This window comes from Rhineura floridana, chromosome 4 (genome assembly GCF_030035675.1).
Source record: "Rhineura floridana isolate rRhiFlo1 chromosome 4, rRhiFlo1.hap2, whole genome shotgun sequence".
NCBI lineage: Eukaryota > Metazoa > Chordata > Lepidosauria > Squamata > Rhineuridae > Rhineura > Rhineura floridana.
The window spans coordinates 63260943-63278475 of record NC_084483.1 but is presented as its reverse complement, the minus strand read 5'-3'; the positions used below and the strand labels follow the sequence as shown (position 1 = coordinate 63278475).

General features: G+C 41.5%; 2 protein-coding genes across 12 annotated transcripts in view; one reads left to right on the top strand and one right to left on the bottom strand.

Annotated features, from left to right (window-relative positions):
• MEI4 (meiotic double-stranded break formation protein 4) overlaps positions 1 to 11307 on the bottom strand; it is a 116988-nt gene extending 105681 nt beyond the window's left edge. Inside the window, exons 1-2 of one of the 6 annotated variants that reach the window (XM_061623172.1) lie at positions 11120 to 11307; positions 10193 to 10517 (exon numbers count right to left, since the gene is read on the bottom strand). In XM_061623172.1, coding sequence (XP_061479156.1) covers positions 10193 to 10271 — 79 coding nt within the window. In that variant the 5' untranslated portion in view covers positions 10272 to 10517; positions 11120 to 11307. Of the gene's footprint in view, positions 1 to 10192; positions 10518 to 10709; positions 11043 to 11119 lie in introns of those variants that run through there. The other 5 variants (XM_061623169.1, XM_061623166.1, XM_061623170.1 and 2 more) reach the window with 5 other exon arrangements.
• On the top strand, positions 10379 to 17131 carry LOC133383111 (serine/arginine-rich splicing factor 3-like). Of its 6 annotated transcripts, XM_061623174.1 has the most exons (7): positions 10819 to 10972; positions 12463 to 12549; positions 12640 to 12847; positions 13533 to 13667; positions 15659 to 15697; positions 16544 to 16630; positions 16916 to 17131. In XM_061623174.1, the coding sequence occupies exons 1-7, from the start codon at positions 10924 to 10926 to the stop codon at positions 16941 to 16943; spliced, it is 633 nt and encodes a 210-aa protein (XP_061479158.1). In that variant the 5' UTR covers positions 10819 to 10923; the 3' UTR covers positions 16944 to 17131. The 6 variants fall into 6 exon arrangements, with proteins under 6 accessions (XP_061479161.1, XP_061479158.1, XP_061479162.1 ...); XM_061623177.1 differs by lacking the exons at positions 10819 to 10972; positions 12463 to 12549 and adding an exon at positions 10379 to 10524; XM_061623178.1 differs by lacking the exon at positions 12463 to 12549 and having other exon boundaries at positions 10892 to 11424.
• The last annotated feature ends 402 nt before the right edge of the window (positions 17132 to 17533 follow it).

The following is a 17533-nucleotide window of genomic DNA, read 5'->3' as shown; positions in this document are numbered from 1 at the left end:
TTGCCATTTTTCTGCCCATTCACTCAGTTTGGAGAGGTCTTTTTGGAGCTCTTCGCAATCCCTTTTTGTTTTAACAACCCTGAACAATTTAGTGTCATCAGCAAACTTGGCCACTTCACTGCTCACTCCTAATTCTAGGTCATTAATGAACAAGTTGAAAAGTACAGGTCCCAATACCGATCCTTGAGGGACTCCACTTTCTACAGCCCTCCATTGGGAGAACTGTCCGTTTATTCCTACTCTCTGCTTTCTGCTTCTTAACCAATTCCTTATCCACAAGAGGACCTCTCCTCTTATTCCATGACTGCTAAGCTTCCTCAGAAGCCTTTGGTGAGGTACCTTGTCAAATGCTTTTTGAAAGTCTAAGTACACTATGTCCACTGGATCACCTCTATCTATATGCTTGTTGACACTCTCAAAGAATTCTAATAGGTTACTGAGACAGGACTTTCCCTTGCAGAAGCCATGCTGGCTCTGCTTCAGCAAGGCTTGTTCTTCTATGTGCTTAGTTAATCTAGCTTTAATCATACTTTCTACCAGTTTTCCAGGGACAGAAGTTAAGCTAACTGGCCTGTAATTTCCGGGATCCCCTCTGGATCCCTTTTTGAAGATTGGCATTACATTTGCCACTTTCCAGTCCTCAGGCACGGAGGAGGACCCAAGGGACAAGTTACATATTTTAGTTAGCAGATCAGCAATTTCACATTTGAGTTCTTTGAGAACTCTCGGGTGGATGCCATCCGGGCCCGGTGATTTGTCAGTTTTTATATTGTCCATTAAGCTTAGAACTTCCTCTCTCGTTACCACTATTTGTCTCAGTTCCTCAGAATCCCTTCCTGCAAATGTTAGTTCAGGTTCAGGGATCTGCCCTATATCTTCCACTGTGAAGACAGATGCAAAGAATTCATTTAGCTTCTCTGCAATCTCCTTATCGTTCTTTAGTACACCTTTGACTTCCTTATCATCCAAGGGTCCAATTGTCTCCCTAGATGGTCTCCTGCTTTGAATGTATTTATAGAATTTTTTGTTGTTGGTTTTTATGTTCTTAGCAGTGTGCTCCTCAAATTCTTTTTTAGCATCCCTTATTGTCTTCTTGCATTTCTTTTGCTAGAGTTTGTGTTCTTTCTGATTTTCTTCATTTGGACAAGACTTCCATTTTTTGAAGGAAGACTTTTTGCCTCTAAGAGCTTCCTTGACTTTGCTCGTTAACCATGCTGGCATCTTCTTGGCCCTGGCGGTACCTTTTCTGATCTGCGGTATGCACTCCAGTTGAGCTTCTAATATAGTGTTTTTAAACAACTTCCAAGCATTTTCGAGTGATGTGACCCTCTGGACTTCGTTTTTCAGCTTTCTTTTTACCAATCCCCTCATTTTTGTGAAGTTTCCTCTTTTGAAGTCAAAGGTGACCGTGTTGGATTTTCTTGGCAATTGGCCAGTTACATGTATGTTTAATTTAATAGCACTGTGGTCACTGCTCCCAATCGGTTCAACAACACTTACATCTCGCACCAGGTCCCAGTCCCCACTGAGGATTAAGTCCAGGGTTGCTGTCCCTCTGGTCGGTTCCATGACCAACTGGTCTAGGGAATAGTCATTTAGAATATCTAGAAACTTTGCTTCTTTGTCATGACTGGAACACATATGCAGCCAGTCTATGTCCGGGTAGTTGAAGTCACCCATTACTACCACATTTCCTAGTTTGGATGCTTCCTCAATTTCATATCTCATCTCAAGGTCTCCCTGAGCATTTTGATCAGGGGGACGATAGATCGTTCCCAGTATTAAGTCCCTCCTGGGGCACGGTATCACCACCCACAACGATTCTGTGGAGGAGTCTGCCTCTTTGGGGTTTCGAGCTTGCTGGATTCAATGCCTTCTTTCACGTATAGAGCTCACTATATCAATGCTCTCCTCTAAGACCAAGCACTCCAGTTCTCCCATCTTGGTTCGCAGGCTCCTAGCATTAGCGTACAGGCACTTGTAAGCAGTGTCTCTCTTCAAGTGTCTTTGGCACTTGTGGTTAGGCCTGTGGTAATTTTGCTCTTCTGAATTTATATCCTGTGCCCCTGCTCTCACAATGCCTACTTCTAGGCCTACCCCTTTTAAAATTTCATCATTTCTTTGGTTTTTATCCCAGGGGGGAGGTTTATTCTGAACCGGACCTTTCTCAGCTCCTGTCGGGTTTCCCCCCTCAGTCAGTTTAAAAGCTGCTCTGCCACCTTTTTAATTTTAAGTGCCAGCAGTCTGGTTCCATTCTGGTTCAAGTGGAGCCCGTCCCTTTTGTACAGGCCCGGCTTGTCCCAATATGTTCCCCAGTGCCTAACAAATCCGAACCCTTCCACCCGACACCATCGTCTCATCCACGCATTGAGACTGCGAAGCTGGGCCTGTCTGGCTGGTCCTGCGCGTGGAAACGGTAGCATTTCAGAGAAAGCCACCTTGGAGGTCCTGGCTTTCAGCATCCTACCTAGCAACCTAAATTTTGCTTCCAGGACCTCACGGCTGCATTTCCCCATGTCGTTGGTGCCAACGTGCACCACGACCACTGACTCCTTCCCAGCACTGTCTACCAAACTATCTAAACGACGGGCGATATCCGCAACCTTCGCACCAGGCAGGCAAAACACCTTGCGGTCTACACGCCCATCACACACCCCACTGTCTATGTTCCTAATGATCGAATCACCCACTACAAGGATCCCTCCACCCCCTGGAGATATATCCTCGGCACGAGAGGATAGCTGCTCATCCCCCAAGGAATGGGTCCCTTCTAAGGGATCGTTTCCCTCTTCCTCAGCTGGATGCTCTCCTTCCCCGAGACCATCGTTGTCCATGATAGCAGGAGAGCTATCATCGTTGGAGTGGGACACAGCTATAACGTCCCTGAAGGCCTCCTCCACACACCTCTCTGCCTCTCTCAGGTTTTCCAGGTCCGCCACCTTGGCCTCAAGGAAATGAAGTCGTTCCCGGAGAGCCAGGAGCTCATTGCACCGAGAGCATACCCACAACTTCTGTCCAACAGGCAGATAGTCGTACATGCTGCAGGCGGTGCAAAACACTGGAAAGCCCCCACACCCCTGCTGGCTTCTTACCTGCATAGTTTTGTTTAAGGTTTATTACGTCAATGGGTTGGAGACTGCGGTTTAGTTGAGGTCAGGGAACAGACGGGCAGAGTGGGGGGCCCTGGCCTCCTCGCCCTGCTGCCGAACTCGCTCTGCTGCTTAACTCGCCTTGACGCTTCGTCAGCTGGGGCTCCCTCTAGCTCGTGGAGCAGGCTCTATCTGTCTATGGAGGCCCAAGTTTCATCAGTGTGCCAAGCAGCTTGGGGTCAACTGCGCCTCGTTCGAAGGCTGCAACCCTATCTTCCTGTTCACCAGCTCCCACTTGTAGTGCACGCTCTGGTCACCTCTCGTTTAGACTACCGCAATGCACTCTACGTGGGGCTACCCTTGAAAACAGTCCAGAAACTACAGCTGGTACAAAATACGGCGGCTCATTTACTCACGAATAGCCACCGATACGATCATATTACTCCAATGCTTTACAATCTCCACTGGCTTCCAGTTATTTTCCAGGCTCAATTCAAGGTGTTGGTATTAACCTTTAAAGCCCTATACGGTTTGGGCCCAGTATATCTCACGGAGCGCCTCCACCGTCATAAATTGTGCCACCCTACGAGATTGGCCACACAGGACCTGCTCTCAGTCCTGCCAACTAAAGTGGCTAGGTTGGTGAAGACTCGGGAGAGAGCTTTCTCTGTGGCGGACCCCTCGATCTAGAACTCCCTCCCAATAGACCTTCGACATGCCCCTTCCCTAGAAATATTTCGCCGGGGCCTGAAGACTTGGCTCTTTAACCAGGCCTTTACAACCTCTGAGACTTCTAGGGTAAATTAGCCTTGTATTGAAATGCTGATAATTTGTTATACTGAACTGTATGCAATGTATTGACTATATCTTACTTATTGTATTTTATCATATTTTACTGTAAGCCGCCTAGAGTGGCCATTGGCCAGATAGGCGGCCTATAAATTAAAGTTTATTATTATTATTATTAGTCCAACACCTTAACCCAGCCTTTCCCAACCAATGTGCCTCCAGATGTTGTTGGACCACAACTCCCATCAGCCTCAGCCAGCATTGCCAATGGTCAGGAAAGATGGGAATTGTGGTCCAACGACATCTGGAGGCACAGTGGTTGGGAAAGGCTGCCTTAACCACTATGCCACACTGGTTCTTGGTACTCAGCGGGATAGAATTCTGAGTAGGTGTGATTCGTATTAAATGGTTGGATGGCACTATTTAAATAGAACAAGCATAGGTAGTTTTTGAAAATATTTAAGTCAATTATATCTTTATTGTGTTATTTCATTTTAAAGCCTTCCTAAAAAACATATATTGCAAATAACTGATTTTTAAATATGGACACCAAATGGGATTTTTAAATCCTATTCAGAAGACAGAGAGAGACTGGTTTTTATACTTTGTTTGAATGTTTGTTTCACTTTGTCAGTTGCTTTGGGTCACTTTTTGTGAAAAACGTGACTAATAAATAGAATAAATAATAATACTAAATGACAGAGAGTTGCCATTTTATGCAATAGCCACTCTATTCAAACATCTAGTTTCATCCTAAGTGATAAGGATTATTTAGTTATTTATTACTGGAAGAATATGGAATCTTCATTTTGTGTGGATACAAATGAAAACTCAAGAGCCTCTAAGATGCAAATAATGAACAGTCTGGCCAATAACATTCCAGCTACACTCCTGAGATGATGTGTCCTAACTGTCCTGTCAATTAAAGTACAGATGAAGATGACAAATTGTTTACAGGTTGTGCTCTCTTGCTGTCCTGCACAACAGTTACCACGAAATTGACCCATCATTTATAATTAAAGTGCCATCCAGTATGCAGCAGTAATAGGGCACATTTTTCAAATGGGTCTGTAGAGCTATACAACTATAATAATACTAAATAGAATTTTAATCAAATTGGCTTAATTCGCGCAGGTAGCACAGTGCTATGCATCCATAATAAATAATCGCATCAGTGGGACAGCTCTACAATCAGGCAGGATTAGAATCTAGCTGGCATTGCAAATTAAGCAGCTTCTACCACACAGCTTCATCTCAGGTCCTCTTTTTCCAAACACAAATTACACTCCACAGATGTATTTACAATGAATAGATTCCCCACCACATCTGTTTTAGTGATTTAAGACACAGGCATAAATGCTATTCGGCTCCTGCCTCCTTTTATGCAAATACACTTACATGAATTTTGCAAGCAACATCAAAGTTCAATGCTGAACACACCATGAAAAGAGCAGCTGAGACATTCCATTAAGCTCTGATGAATCAGGGTTTTGAGAATTTTCCAGAAGCAAAATATATTTGGGCAATAAAAGCATAACGTATTTCAGATATGCAACACAGTCCTGCAGTAAACTGACTAATTGCCACTGGCCTATATGAACGGAGCAAGTGGCAATTGCTGCAAGTAGTAAACTATACAGTGCTCTCTTTAACATCAAGACGCTACTAGCATACGGTGGTGCCAGAGGGCAGGCAAGTGGCCCCTACACAAAATTATCTTCCTTTCCCACCAGTCTCTGTGGCACCTTTCACATACTCACAGATATCTATATATATCTGTAGCACTCCCCCTTCTCACCTTCTTATCTTCCTTTTTTTGGGTACAAGTCTTTCCAAGTGGGTAGGAATCTTTCATCATGCCATGGCCTAGGCCAGACCTTATTTTCTCAACTACTCTCTCCCCAGCCTGCACGTGTCCACAGGAGATGGAAGAATTCAGGAGAAGGGGGGTACAGCGGTTGTGGGATGCAGAAAAAGAAGTGTAGGAGTGGGACATCTTTTGATAGTTTAATTGGTGATGCTGCCACCAAGTGCTGCCAGGTTGGTGGTAACCTGTGACAGGGACTTTTCAGTGGTGGCTCTCTGTTTGTGGAATGCCATCCCCAATGAGATGTGTCTGTCTTCATCACTTTCAGGAGGAATTTGAAAACATGCCTGTTGTTATCCAGGCATTTGATGGCTGAGGGAAACTGTTCCTGGCAACCTGAAGATCACAGGTAAAATAATGTTTTTAAGCTGTGTTTTAGAATATTTTAACTGTTTTACAGTATTTTTAATTGTTTTAGAACATTTTTAATTGTAGTGTTTTTGCAATGGTTTACCTGTTTCTAGGTTTTTTTTGTTAACTTGTTTTGTTTATGTTTGCTCCTTCTGGCTCCTTCAGAAGGAATATAAATTCAATAATTAAACAAATAAACTGGACAGTGTTTTTTATTAAGGAAAGATAGTTGCATTTGGAGATTTTTTTATTAGAATTTTTTGTTAGCTACTTTGAGCAGTTGTTTGGAAGAAGAAATATAAATGTATGTCTCAAGTGTGAATTTTGGAGCTGAGAACCTTTTGAGAAATCATGGCATTTGTTGCATAAGAATGCCTCTCAGCATGCTTAATGACTCTTAGAATGCTTGAGTGCTGAAATGAATAGTCAGAGGTAATGGGGGTGTGTGGAATGCACACACTCTGGTCAGAAAACATACACTTATGCCAACACCTGGAAATTATAATTGAATCAAAAAGGGGAACATAAAATAAAGCATCAATCCTAAACACAATTACTTGAAAGTTAGTTCTTATAAAAAAAAAATCAGTACAACTTATTTAAGAGAAAATATGTTTGAGATGGGAGTGTTTATGTGAAATATACTGTTATTTTTCAGAAATCCAACACATGGGACAAAACATACACACACACACATTCTGAAATACACTTTTGTGCTTATTTGCCATCTGTCCCCCCATATACATGGGGGGCACACTTAGGCCATGAGTGCTGCCCTGCAGCACATGTGACTGCCATGTCGATGACGCATGTGTGCCTCTTGTTATTTTTCTTCTGCTTTAATGGGTCACCATCACTACAGCTCTGTTTAGTTCCCTAGTCCCAAAGAAATGGCAGCAGGAACTTTGTTTTCTGCTGCAGGGAAGATAGGCATGGGCAGTCAGTTCACTGGTGCCACTTGCTCGGAACCAGGGGACCTTTTAGCTTCATAGGAGGCAAGCGGCAAAGGTGCCAGGCATGGAGGAGGAAGGGGCACAGTGGAGAGGGAAGGACAACCAAAGCAGGGGATAAATATTTGCTCAGTAGTTCGACAATTAACTACAAGGCTGTAATCAATAAGACTCTAAAGTTGGTATCTTTTTATGTATCTGATTTTATTTTATTTTAGTTTATTTATATGCCGCCTTTCCACAATGAGCTGTGCCCAAAGCGGCTTACAACAAACATTCAAAATATTAAAATACAAAACCTTGAGGTAGGGGAAAGAAGACTGAGAGTAATTAAACCAATCCTCCTTCATCTTTATTTCCCAATCAGAAAAGCCAGTCTCTTCATCACGGTCTTGTAAGGATATAAAACGTAAAAGAATCCACAATTTGTGAATAGTAACAGTGTCTCTTGTACTTCACTAATAGCAGCAGCTTTTAAAGTCGTAACAAGAAAGGCATCTATTCTACCAGGACTTTACAGAGATAAGAGCCACATACACACCCAAATTTATTTGATTCTTATCACAGTAGATCAAATAACAAAGGATTTTGTTTAAAAACCACTTCAAGTTATGGATATTTATTCCCAACATCCTCCAAGCAACCATCTATTGTTTTCATCCCACTATATGCTGTTATACCTTCTTTATCCAATTATTTTGGCATGCATTATCATGTTTTTGAAAAAAAAAATTAAAAGGCTAAACCAGCTGAAAGCACAGTGACAGAACAGAAGCTTTTATGTCTTCACCAGTGTGAAGCATCACTGAATCAGAAACTACTAGACCTGAAACCCCATTAAAGAATTTAATATAGGTTTTAGCTATTAATTTAGTAATTAGATTTCTGATTAAATCTGAATGAATATGGGTAAAACACAGTAACTCTGAAGCAAGAAAAGACTTTCTGGGTCTTTAGACAATGCACATATGTGTTGCAGCTGGCATCATTAGAAGAGGCATTCCTCCTGAATGCCTCATTTAAGATGTTTGCCGTCTAGTTTCTGTAAATACTTGTATTAAACAATTTTTTAAAAAAAATCTGCTGCCCAGTTAATTGTGAGAACCTTTTTTAGTTAAGCAGTTTTTAAAATGTTTAATCTAACCAAGATTAGAAAGCTGGCAACTGGACTGAATTTCTCTGAAGTGTGGCAACCTCTATATAGCTAATTTAATCTTCTATAGAGGAAGACCAAACAAGAGATGGATTGATTCCATAAAGGAAGCCACAAGCCAGAGACTTGAACTTACAAGATCTGAACAGGGTGGTTCATGATAGTTGCTATTGGAGGTCACCGATTCATAGGGTCGCCATAAGTCTTAATCAACTTGAAGGCACATAACAAAAATACTGTGAATGATGGCAATTCCCTCCAACCTGCCTTTTAAAATGCTATGTCTAAAAAAGTATTTCAGTTGTTGTTTTAACAGAGCATGATCATATAGCTGGCAATAATTTATACACCCAAGGTTCTTGAGTCACAACTCTTACCAAAGTCCCTTACTGGGCAGTATACTGTAAACACATGCTGAACCACAGATATGTGCAGCAACCAAGCCACAGAGGCAGATGGAAAAAAGAGATAGGAGCATGGTGGCAGAGATGACAAATAGTGCTTCCAGTCCTGCACAAAGCAGGATCAAGAGCACCACTGAAAAGGAGACCCTTGGCCCTTGTTGAACTCTTAGGACAACAGGATCTTGTATAAAACACTCTCTCATTGATTTCACCAGTTATTGAGATATGCAGACAAACTGCAAGATGTGCACAAGGCAATAGAGAGAGGAAAAGGGATTGCAATCAGGACAACCTTTAATGGAGGCATCACCTGCTCTGGAGCTGATTGAATTCCAGACTTGAACACACAGTACACTTAGTTTTCTAATAGATATTTGACACACCTGCAGCTTTCTTCTCCTTTCTCCTTTATTAGTGTATTCCTTCCAGCGGCAGGAACAGCCCTTTTTCTTTTTAATCTTGGGCTCACCCAGCAATACTTAAGGAGACCAATCTGAGAATCACTGTGCTAAACGTTTGCTGACATCAGGTGCCTGAAATGCTTATCCCTTGCTCTAAGAAACACTTCTGCCTAGTGAAGGCTACTGTGTAGCTCAGAAACTGGCGCACTCTTCCTTCAAACATGGTCCATTTTTTAAAAAAGTTTACCTGTGCTTATACTGCACATAGTAGCAACCCATCCGGCAGTTGCTTTTTAACAGGTACAGTGCCCATTTCTTCACTGGCCCAGTTCACATACAACAAATCATGGCTAAGCATGAACAAGCAAATAGGTGGGTATAACAAACAAAAGTTGTGGTGCTTCTCTCTTCCCCCACTCCTGCTACCTGGAACTAAACCATAGTTTAGTTTAGCTTAGCATTAAATCCAAACCGGGTCTCATGGTTTGATTCCCCAAGGCAAACCATGAGCTTGGGTTCAAACATAATGCTAAGCCAAACCATGACTTAGCTACAGGCAGTGCAATAGCAAGACTGGGGGAGGAGTGAAGTGGCTGTCATTTTTGCTTTATGCACCAGCACAAAGAGCAAGTGCTCATTCACACTTAGCCATGGTTTGGCTTAGTGTTATGTGTGAACCAGGCCATTATGTGTATAACCTCTTGCTGGGTTCTTTATTTGCATCCAAAAAGACCTAGACAACTGTTACTCTTATTTTTAGGTATTACCTCACAATATTGCTGCTGTTCTAAACATCTTAAAATGACAGCATTATGGCAATATATATGGCAATATATGGGTAGAATCCACAAAGGCACAGATGGGTAGCATCTAAATAGCATAATGATCTCAAATTATTTCTGCTGGTTGCTCTCCAGTATGTAAGACACTATTCTTCACATAAGCATCCAATATCTCATGCAACTCATTACTGGAGATGATAAATTCCAGAAAGGAGGCATGTTAGTCGGTTACAGCAAAAACAACAACAAAAAGTGCGCCTTAGGGCATCTTAAAGGCTAACAGGGTATGCACCTCCAGACTGTTTAAAAGTGAAGATAAATAACCAGGCAGCATATGAAATCACACCCCACCTCATCAGAGCCCTCAGTTCTCAGGGAGGGGAGACATCTCAGCAGACAGACTTACCTGCAAAGGGCCCATATGGAGAGGCCAGGGAACCTGTAGGGGGCCTCAGTTGCACTGAGGGAGATTCGAAGTCCTCCATTCTCCAGAGGAAATTTCTTATTACACTGCTGCGGCCTTAACTCACAGCGATCCAGCAACGCGACACTGCCCCCTGCAGGGCCCCAGCCCATAAAATCACTTCGTGACTTGAAGAATTATAGGCAGCCAAGTCCTACTTTTACGACACTCACAGACGACGGGAATATTTCACGAATTGTCCCGCCAGCGAAGAGTGAACTGTAGTCCTGAGTGATCAACTATATACAGTAATCAGCAGCCAGCAAGTCTGCACGGTATAAGCAAAAATAGTAAAACACCTTCTTTGTTTATACTGTTAAAAACAACTGATCTGGTAACTTTTCCAGTTTCCATGCTACACATCCACCAATCTTTTTGTAACAAAACCAGGTCTTTTTATTTTAAGTATTAAAATTCCCACAAAGCTGAATAAGGGTTAACTTTTATTTAATGCACCTACCCTGCACTAGAACTGCTTGGGGTCTGGTCATACCAAAGGAGAAGATGGGGGGGGGAGGATAGCGAATAACAAGTGAGGGCTATATCTCTTGATTTTCTAGAAAAGTCGTGTGAGATACCACAATACCGGCTGCTTTATGGTTTAGTTCACGTGCAGCCAAATAAGAACAGAGAAGACTATACCTCCCTTCTGACTACGGAAATCACACGTTTGAATGCTGCCTCCCCGCCCCATCCAAACTCTTTTAACAAGTCGAAAGACGAGTACAGCAAACTTCTACCCTATGTTTGTTTAATTTGTAGGGAGTTTTTATGTAAACTTGGGGGGCACTCGTAAGTGGTCTCCGCTACCCCCCCCGTGCAGCCTTAAGTGGTACAATCCAGTCTGCTTCCTCAGGAGGAGTCTCCTACCTCAGTCTGTTCTAAATTGAGCCTAACTCCTTTTCTTTAATGTAGAAAAGAGAGGAGGCTGAAATTAGTGGTGCGTAGGAGGCTACTCTGGCCTCCTCGCCCTTCTCATGAGTCTTGTTGGAGTGTCTGCCGAAGAGATGAAGAATAACTAGCAACGAACAGGAAAGACACACACTTGCTGTATCGAGAAAGAGGGAGGCAAAGCAGCTGGGATTCTTAAAAGCATCCTAATCAATATCACAGACGCACCCCTTTCCTAGTGGAGCCAGTGGTACGGACTGCGCCCCCTTTTCCTCCAGGCTGAGGTTTTGAGACTCCCGTTTATTCAATAAGGTTGTAATAATTTGCACATCTGCTTGGGGGACTAATTGAACTGAACTTCCTGGTCTTGTTTCCAAGTGTGGTATACTGAGTATCTTTTTAAAGGGCCTGTAATGGAGCAGTCTGATTCCACCCCTCAGGCTCGCCTAGTGTGTTTTAGTCCTCGATAGGTGTGGCTCTTCCTGCGTGTCTTGGAAGAAGGAAAAGGCTGCAGGAGATGAGGTGCCCATTTCCTAATTTTATGGAAGCTATAAGCCTAACTGCATGCCTTGGCTGAATCCTGATCTGGCAGTAGAGCCAGGGCCACCAAGAGCGGGTTTGGGACCTTGTGAAAAAAACTTTTCGCCCCCCCCCCCCAGCAAGGGCAGACCAGCAAAAATCTTTACACTTTAATCCTTTATATCAGGGCCAGTTCTAAAGGGTGGCCAGGTGGGGCACTGGCCTGAGGGGCCCTGGAGCTACAGAGGGCCCTCCGCTCTCCTTCTGTGATCTGCGGAAGCAGGACAGGAGCTGCGGATTGTGGGACAAGAGCTTCCGAACCGCCCTCCCTCCCCCCGTTTCACTTACCTTTTTCTCCACTGTTTTTTGCGGTTTGCCATCAATCAAGATGGTGGCCTAGGTTCCCCTAAGGGGCTGAAGCCTCTGCCGCCATCTTGGTGCACGCATGTGTGCCATCAACCAAGATGGTGGCAGAGGTTTCAGCCCCTTAGGGAAACCTTGGCCACCATCTTGATTGATGGCAAACCGCAAAAAAGTGTAGAAAAAGGTAAGTGAAGCGGGGGGATGGCTGGCGGTTCAGAAGCTCTTGTCCTGCAATCCGCAGCTCCTGTCCTACTTCTGCGGATCACGGAAGGAGAGCGGAGGGCTCTCTGTAGCTCCAGGGGCCCTCGAGCCTGTGCCCCACCTGGCCACCCTTTAGAACCGGCCCTGGGTACATCCATCACACTGAATATTCTTAGTTATTTTAATTATTTTTATTGCTTCTTTATTTCTTTTATCATATAACAATTTGAATTCTATAGAATTGCAGTTACAACAACAGGCAGAAAAATCATTTAGCAGTCCACCAAGATCCTCAACAATTTTCAAGTGGACTGTGAAGAAAAAAGGTTGGGAATTACTGATTAAAAAATTCCCCTGCTGCATGGTAAATATTACAAACAGAAGGCAGACAAGTTTTTCTCTTGCATTCCTTTCAGAGATGCATCGTGATTTGTGTCCGCTGGACTGCAAGGTTTATGTAGGTAACTTTGGGAACAATGGCAACAAAACTGAATTGGAACGAGCATTTGGATACTATGGACCACTACGTAGTGTGTGGGTTGCTAGGAATCCCCCTGGTTTTGCTTTCGTTGAATTTGAAGACCCACGTGATGCTGCTGATGCAGTCAGAGAGCTAGATGGGAGGTAAAGATTCACTTACATTTGGGTTGAGGCCTTCATATATGGGTACTAAGATCTAGAAATGTAATATACAAATTAATTAGTTATATTAACAATATAGAGGAATATGTTGGAAAATAGACTTGTTGAAAAAAAAATTGGCAAGTGTCTGGTTTTCTTGATTACAAATAGCCCACCTTTGTTATGTGGATATATAAGAAATAGAACTGATTTCTTTCAAGGAAAAGTAATTCATACTAACAATCTGTTAGATTTGTGCAAAGATGAGTGGATTCTTTGTTTGCGTAATAAAAGAGTTTGAGTGCAATTTAAGCATGTTGCATATCATTCTTGAGATTTTAAAATTTTGCACTCCAGTCATACTACAGACAGTATAATCGTTGGTTTTAAAACATTTGTATTTTGATGTCTATAGGAAACATTAAAATTGGAGCGAAATATGCATTCTATATTGGCAAAACAGTTTTTAAGTGCTGACTGCTTCTTAAAAATGATATACTGGTCTCTAGTCTAACTTCCAGTTCAGCAAAACAAAAACCACTGGACGGGTTTGTAGTGTTTTCTGTCAAAGTTTAATTATCTTGGGAAATACAAGATACAGGTGCAGAGGTTCTTTCCAAATTTGTTGAAGTGTTTTGCGTACTTTTATTAAGTTGTTAGCACTAACAGTGCTTGTCTTGCCTCTCAGAACACTGTGTGGGTGTCGTGTCAGGGTAGAACTATCCAATGGTGAAAAACGTAGCCGGAACCGTGGTCCACCTTCCTCATGGGGTAGACGTCCTCGAGATGACTATCGCAGGAGAAGTCCTCCGCCTCGCCGCAGGTATTTAAGACCAAAGAACTTGCATAGAGATGTTGGCAGTATTACTAATATGGCATAATAGACTTTTTAAAAAATTGATTGGTATCAATATCCAGTCATCAAATTCTAAAGCATTAAACATGTGTTAGAGAGATACATTGTGTTGAACACTGACTTTTATCCTTAGGTGTCTATACCAGTTGATAGTGCCCTCTAGCATGGATTATCATCTTTCCTTCTGAAATCTGTTCATCTCCTGTTTGCTTCCTTTTTCTTCCCAGTACTCCATCTTTGTTTTTTGCTTTTCTTTACACCATTGTGGTAAACATTCCATACAACAGCTTGGCTTTTTTCCACTCAAGAGTTTTTTTTCCATTTTAGCACAAGTAATGCCAGACAGGCAACTGTTTTAAGGACTCTGAAGCAATGAACAGTTGCTTAGCTAAATTTGACAGTAGTAAAACTATTGAATTATAACCATCTTTTGAGTTCTGCAATAATAAATTTCACAATAAAGCAGATTTTTACATGGTAATGGATTCTCTGACCCTGACAAGTTGTTTGAGTGTTAAGTATTCATTTCAATACTTAAAATATTTATTTCTGCAAGGGCTTATCTTAACCTGTTGCAGGTGAATGAAGTCCATACAAGATAAGAGTGAAACCTATTCTGTTTCACTGTAGAACACAATGGGAGTATTTGTTAGCTAATAGATGATTGTACTGATGGCTTGTTTTTCATTTTTTATGCTTTTTTGGTCCATCTATTAATAAAAATGAACCCATTACAGAGTCACCATCATGTCTGTTCTCACCACCCTCTTAAGTCTGCATTAGCCAGTCAACTAGCCCTTTCAGCGTCATGTGACCAGCGCGCCCCATTCAGCTTGGCTGGTGTCGTTTCACATGACCCAGGCATGGCCAGTTGTCAAGTTGCACCGCCCTTTGATTCCCGAGCATGCTGTTTTCTCTCAGCCTTGTCTCGAACCTTAACCAAATCGGCAGCAGGCACCTTGACCGCCCACACATTCCTGGCCAATCAGCTCAGCTGTTTATTTACCAAATGTCTTCACAACAACTACAGCAGCAGCCTTCGCCAACCAACTAAATACAATGCAATATCTGGCAAAATCTTTGCAGCAAATTCTTCTTGGCAGTCAGTCCAGCAGCCCCACCTCACCATTTCTAGCTTGTTGAAACCAAAAGCTAGTAAGTTTTTCCTGCTTATACAGTTTACTGCTGGTTTAAAATAAGGAGTAAGCAGCTTCTAAGTAATTATTTTTCCTCAGTCAAAGGCTGGCTGTGCATAATTTCGTGGTAAATACATTATGTTGCTTGAATAAAACTTTTAAGGGTGTTAAGGAAACTTAATATAAGAAACTAAACTGCAGTATATTTGCATGTGAGATGGCAAACTACACTTAATTGCTAACTTAGGTTTTCCTTGCAAAAATCTGCCACTTCCTTTCACCTTTAAATGGTTTTACTAACAGTTTTCAAAACTTAAAACTATTACTTTTGGGATAAACTGGGCAAACTAAGGTTCTTTAGACTAAACACACAATGACATTTTAAAATTTTACATTCACAAATGTGCATTTCTAATGGTGTTTAATGGCTTGTCACTGTGTGCATTAGTCTTTCACTTGATACCTTATGTCCTGTTGAGGACCCTTTACCTTGCATGGGTTCCAAAATGCTGGTCTATACCAATTTTGGGACTACTTGTGGGAGATTAGTATAGTGTTCTAGGCAGTGGATTTAGTTGAGATGGAAGTGCTGCATTGGACAGGTTTGCTTCTGATGCGTTTGTTCAAGCAAACTCATGGTTTGGAAGCATGCTGATCAAACTTAAGTTTTTTAATGCCCGAATCTTTCCATTTGGCTGGACAATGGGTGCCATGTATTTGGCACATTCACTGGGCCCAACAGCAATTTGAAAAGTTGGAAATTGCCTCACCCCAGTAATTTTGGATTGATGAAAATACTCACTTTTCTGTTTTTGATTGTAGATCTCCTCGAAGGAGAAGCTTCTCCCATAGCCGCAGCAGGTAAACTATTCATGTTGTTGAATTTGAATTGTCTAGAGCTTGCCTATATCATAAGTGCCCCCCTTTTTAACATAGAGTGCTGTACAGAAATAGAGATGTTGAAGGCGTGGGAAGAAGCTGGAAAAATGGGGGGGGGGTCCTTTTTCCCTTGGGAAAATGAGAATTCAGGGAAATGTTTTTCCCGGAATTTTTCTGGGCTTTCACATCTCTATGTAGAAATCAAATAACAAAGATGGAGTATTTATAGCTCTATTGCCGAAGGGTAGCTTAAATATTAAATTGTATAATTGAATTGCCATAAATCTCTTTAACTCTTTTCAAGAAGATGTGCTTTGTCACCACAGTTATCAGTATGCTACATAACAATGTTTGTACATGCAGAATATGTTTAATATTAAAATATTACAGCCTAATCTGACTTCACCTTTAAACACTTCGGGAGTTTTTCTGGCATCAAATGCTGTGATACAAGAAAACATCTTTTGTTTTGAATCAATTTTTCAGTATCAGTGTTGAATTATGAATTCATCTAAAATGGTGCTTAATAAAATAAGACTTTTCAAGCATGATTTCAACTATTGTACAGGTTAATACATTGGCGCTGCATATCATTGGTTAAAAAGTAAAATCTGTGCACATGCATTTGCATGTCATAGCCATTAACTGGAATCTTTTTTTTTTTTTTAAGTATTGGGAACTTAAGCTAACTGTATGGGAATAACAAAGAAAAGCATTGTCTTATTCAAGGATTGAGTTGGAATATATTGTTTTCAAAAATACATTTATATTGCAATAAAATATTTTTTTATTTGAGAGTCACTTGAAACTTATTATATTCTCTTACAGGTCCCTTTCTAGAGATAGAAGGCGAGAGAGATCACTGTCAAGGGAGAGAAATCAGAAGCCTTCCCGTTCATTTTCCAGCTCTCGTAGGTAAGAACGCTTGTATTACCCCAATGCAGGTGTGGGGAACCTTTGGTCCTCCAGATGTTGCTGGATGACTGAATACAGAGTTTAATTTTGTAGCATATTCACTAGAGAAATTTCAGTGTCGCTAGTGGAATAATTAAAAACTTCATAACTCCATACGCATATTGGTCTAATTGAAATTTCAAATGCAGGTTAAATTTATTTAGATACAAATGTGACAAGGTTTAAATAATGATGTTGAAGTACTTCATTATTTGACTGAGAATCTTTAATGTATATTCTGTTTAGCCGCTCCAAGTCAAATGACAGGAAATAGAACTTCAGGAAGAGCAATGTACAGGAAGCTGTCTACAAAATGAACAAGAAATTTGCTCAAATCATACACTTTATTTTGCATTGTTACATACAAGTCAAGTCATTTGTCTTTTATCCAGAAAGGGCACAAAACGGACATGAACCACCACAGAGTTTGATCATTTATAATAAAAAGGATGTACAAAAACAGTGATTGCAGTTTGGGTAATTTTTGGAAGGTATCAAGACCTAGTTTAGATCAACCACCAAAAATCTTGCTGCCCTAGTCAAGATGTGGCTGTGGTGGAAAAGAGTTCACAGGAGACAGCTAACAAAAGCTATAACTGAAGCCACATCATCACAGCCAATCTCAGATCCAATGCATAGGGCACAACACAACTGCATCATGCCACTGGGTGGGCCTGTGGACCACAAGAAGTGGAAAGGGCTACACTTCAGCATTAACTTTACATTTATAAACATAGTAGCAGAATTATAGAAGAATTAAAGTATAAGAATTTCATTAAATAGACAAAATGATATTTGAAACAATATCAGAGCTTCTCAGACTATAAAGTAAATGCTTCAATTTCTACGAAAAGAATTCCTGGT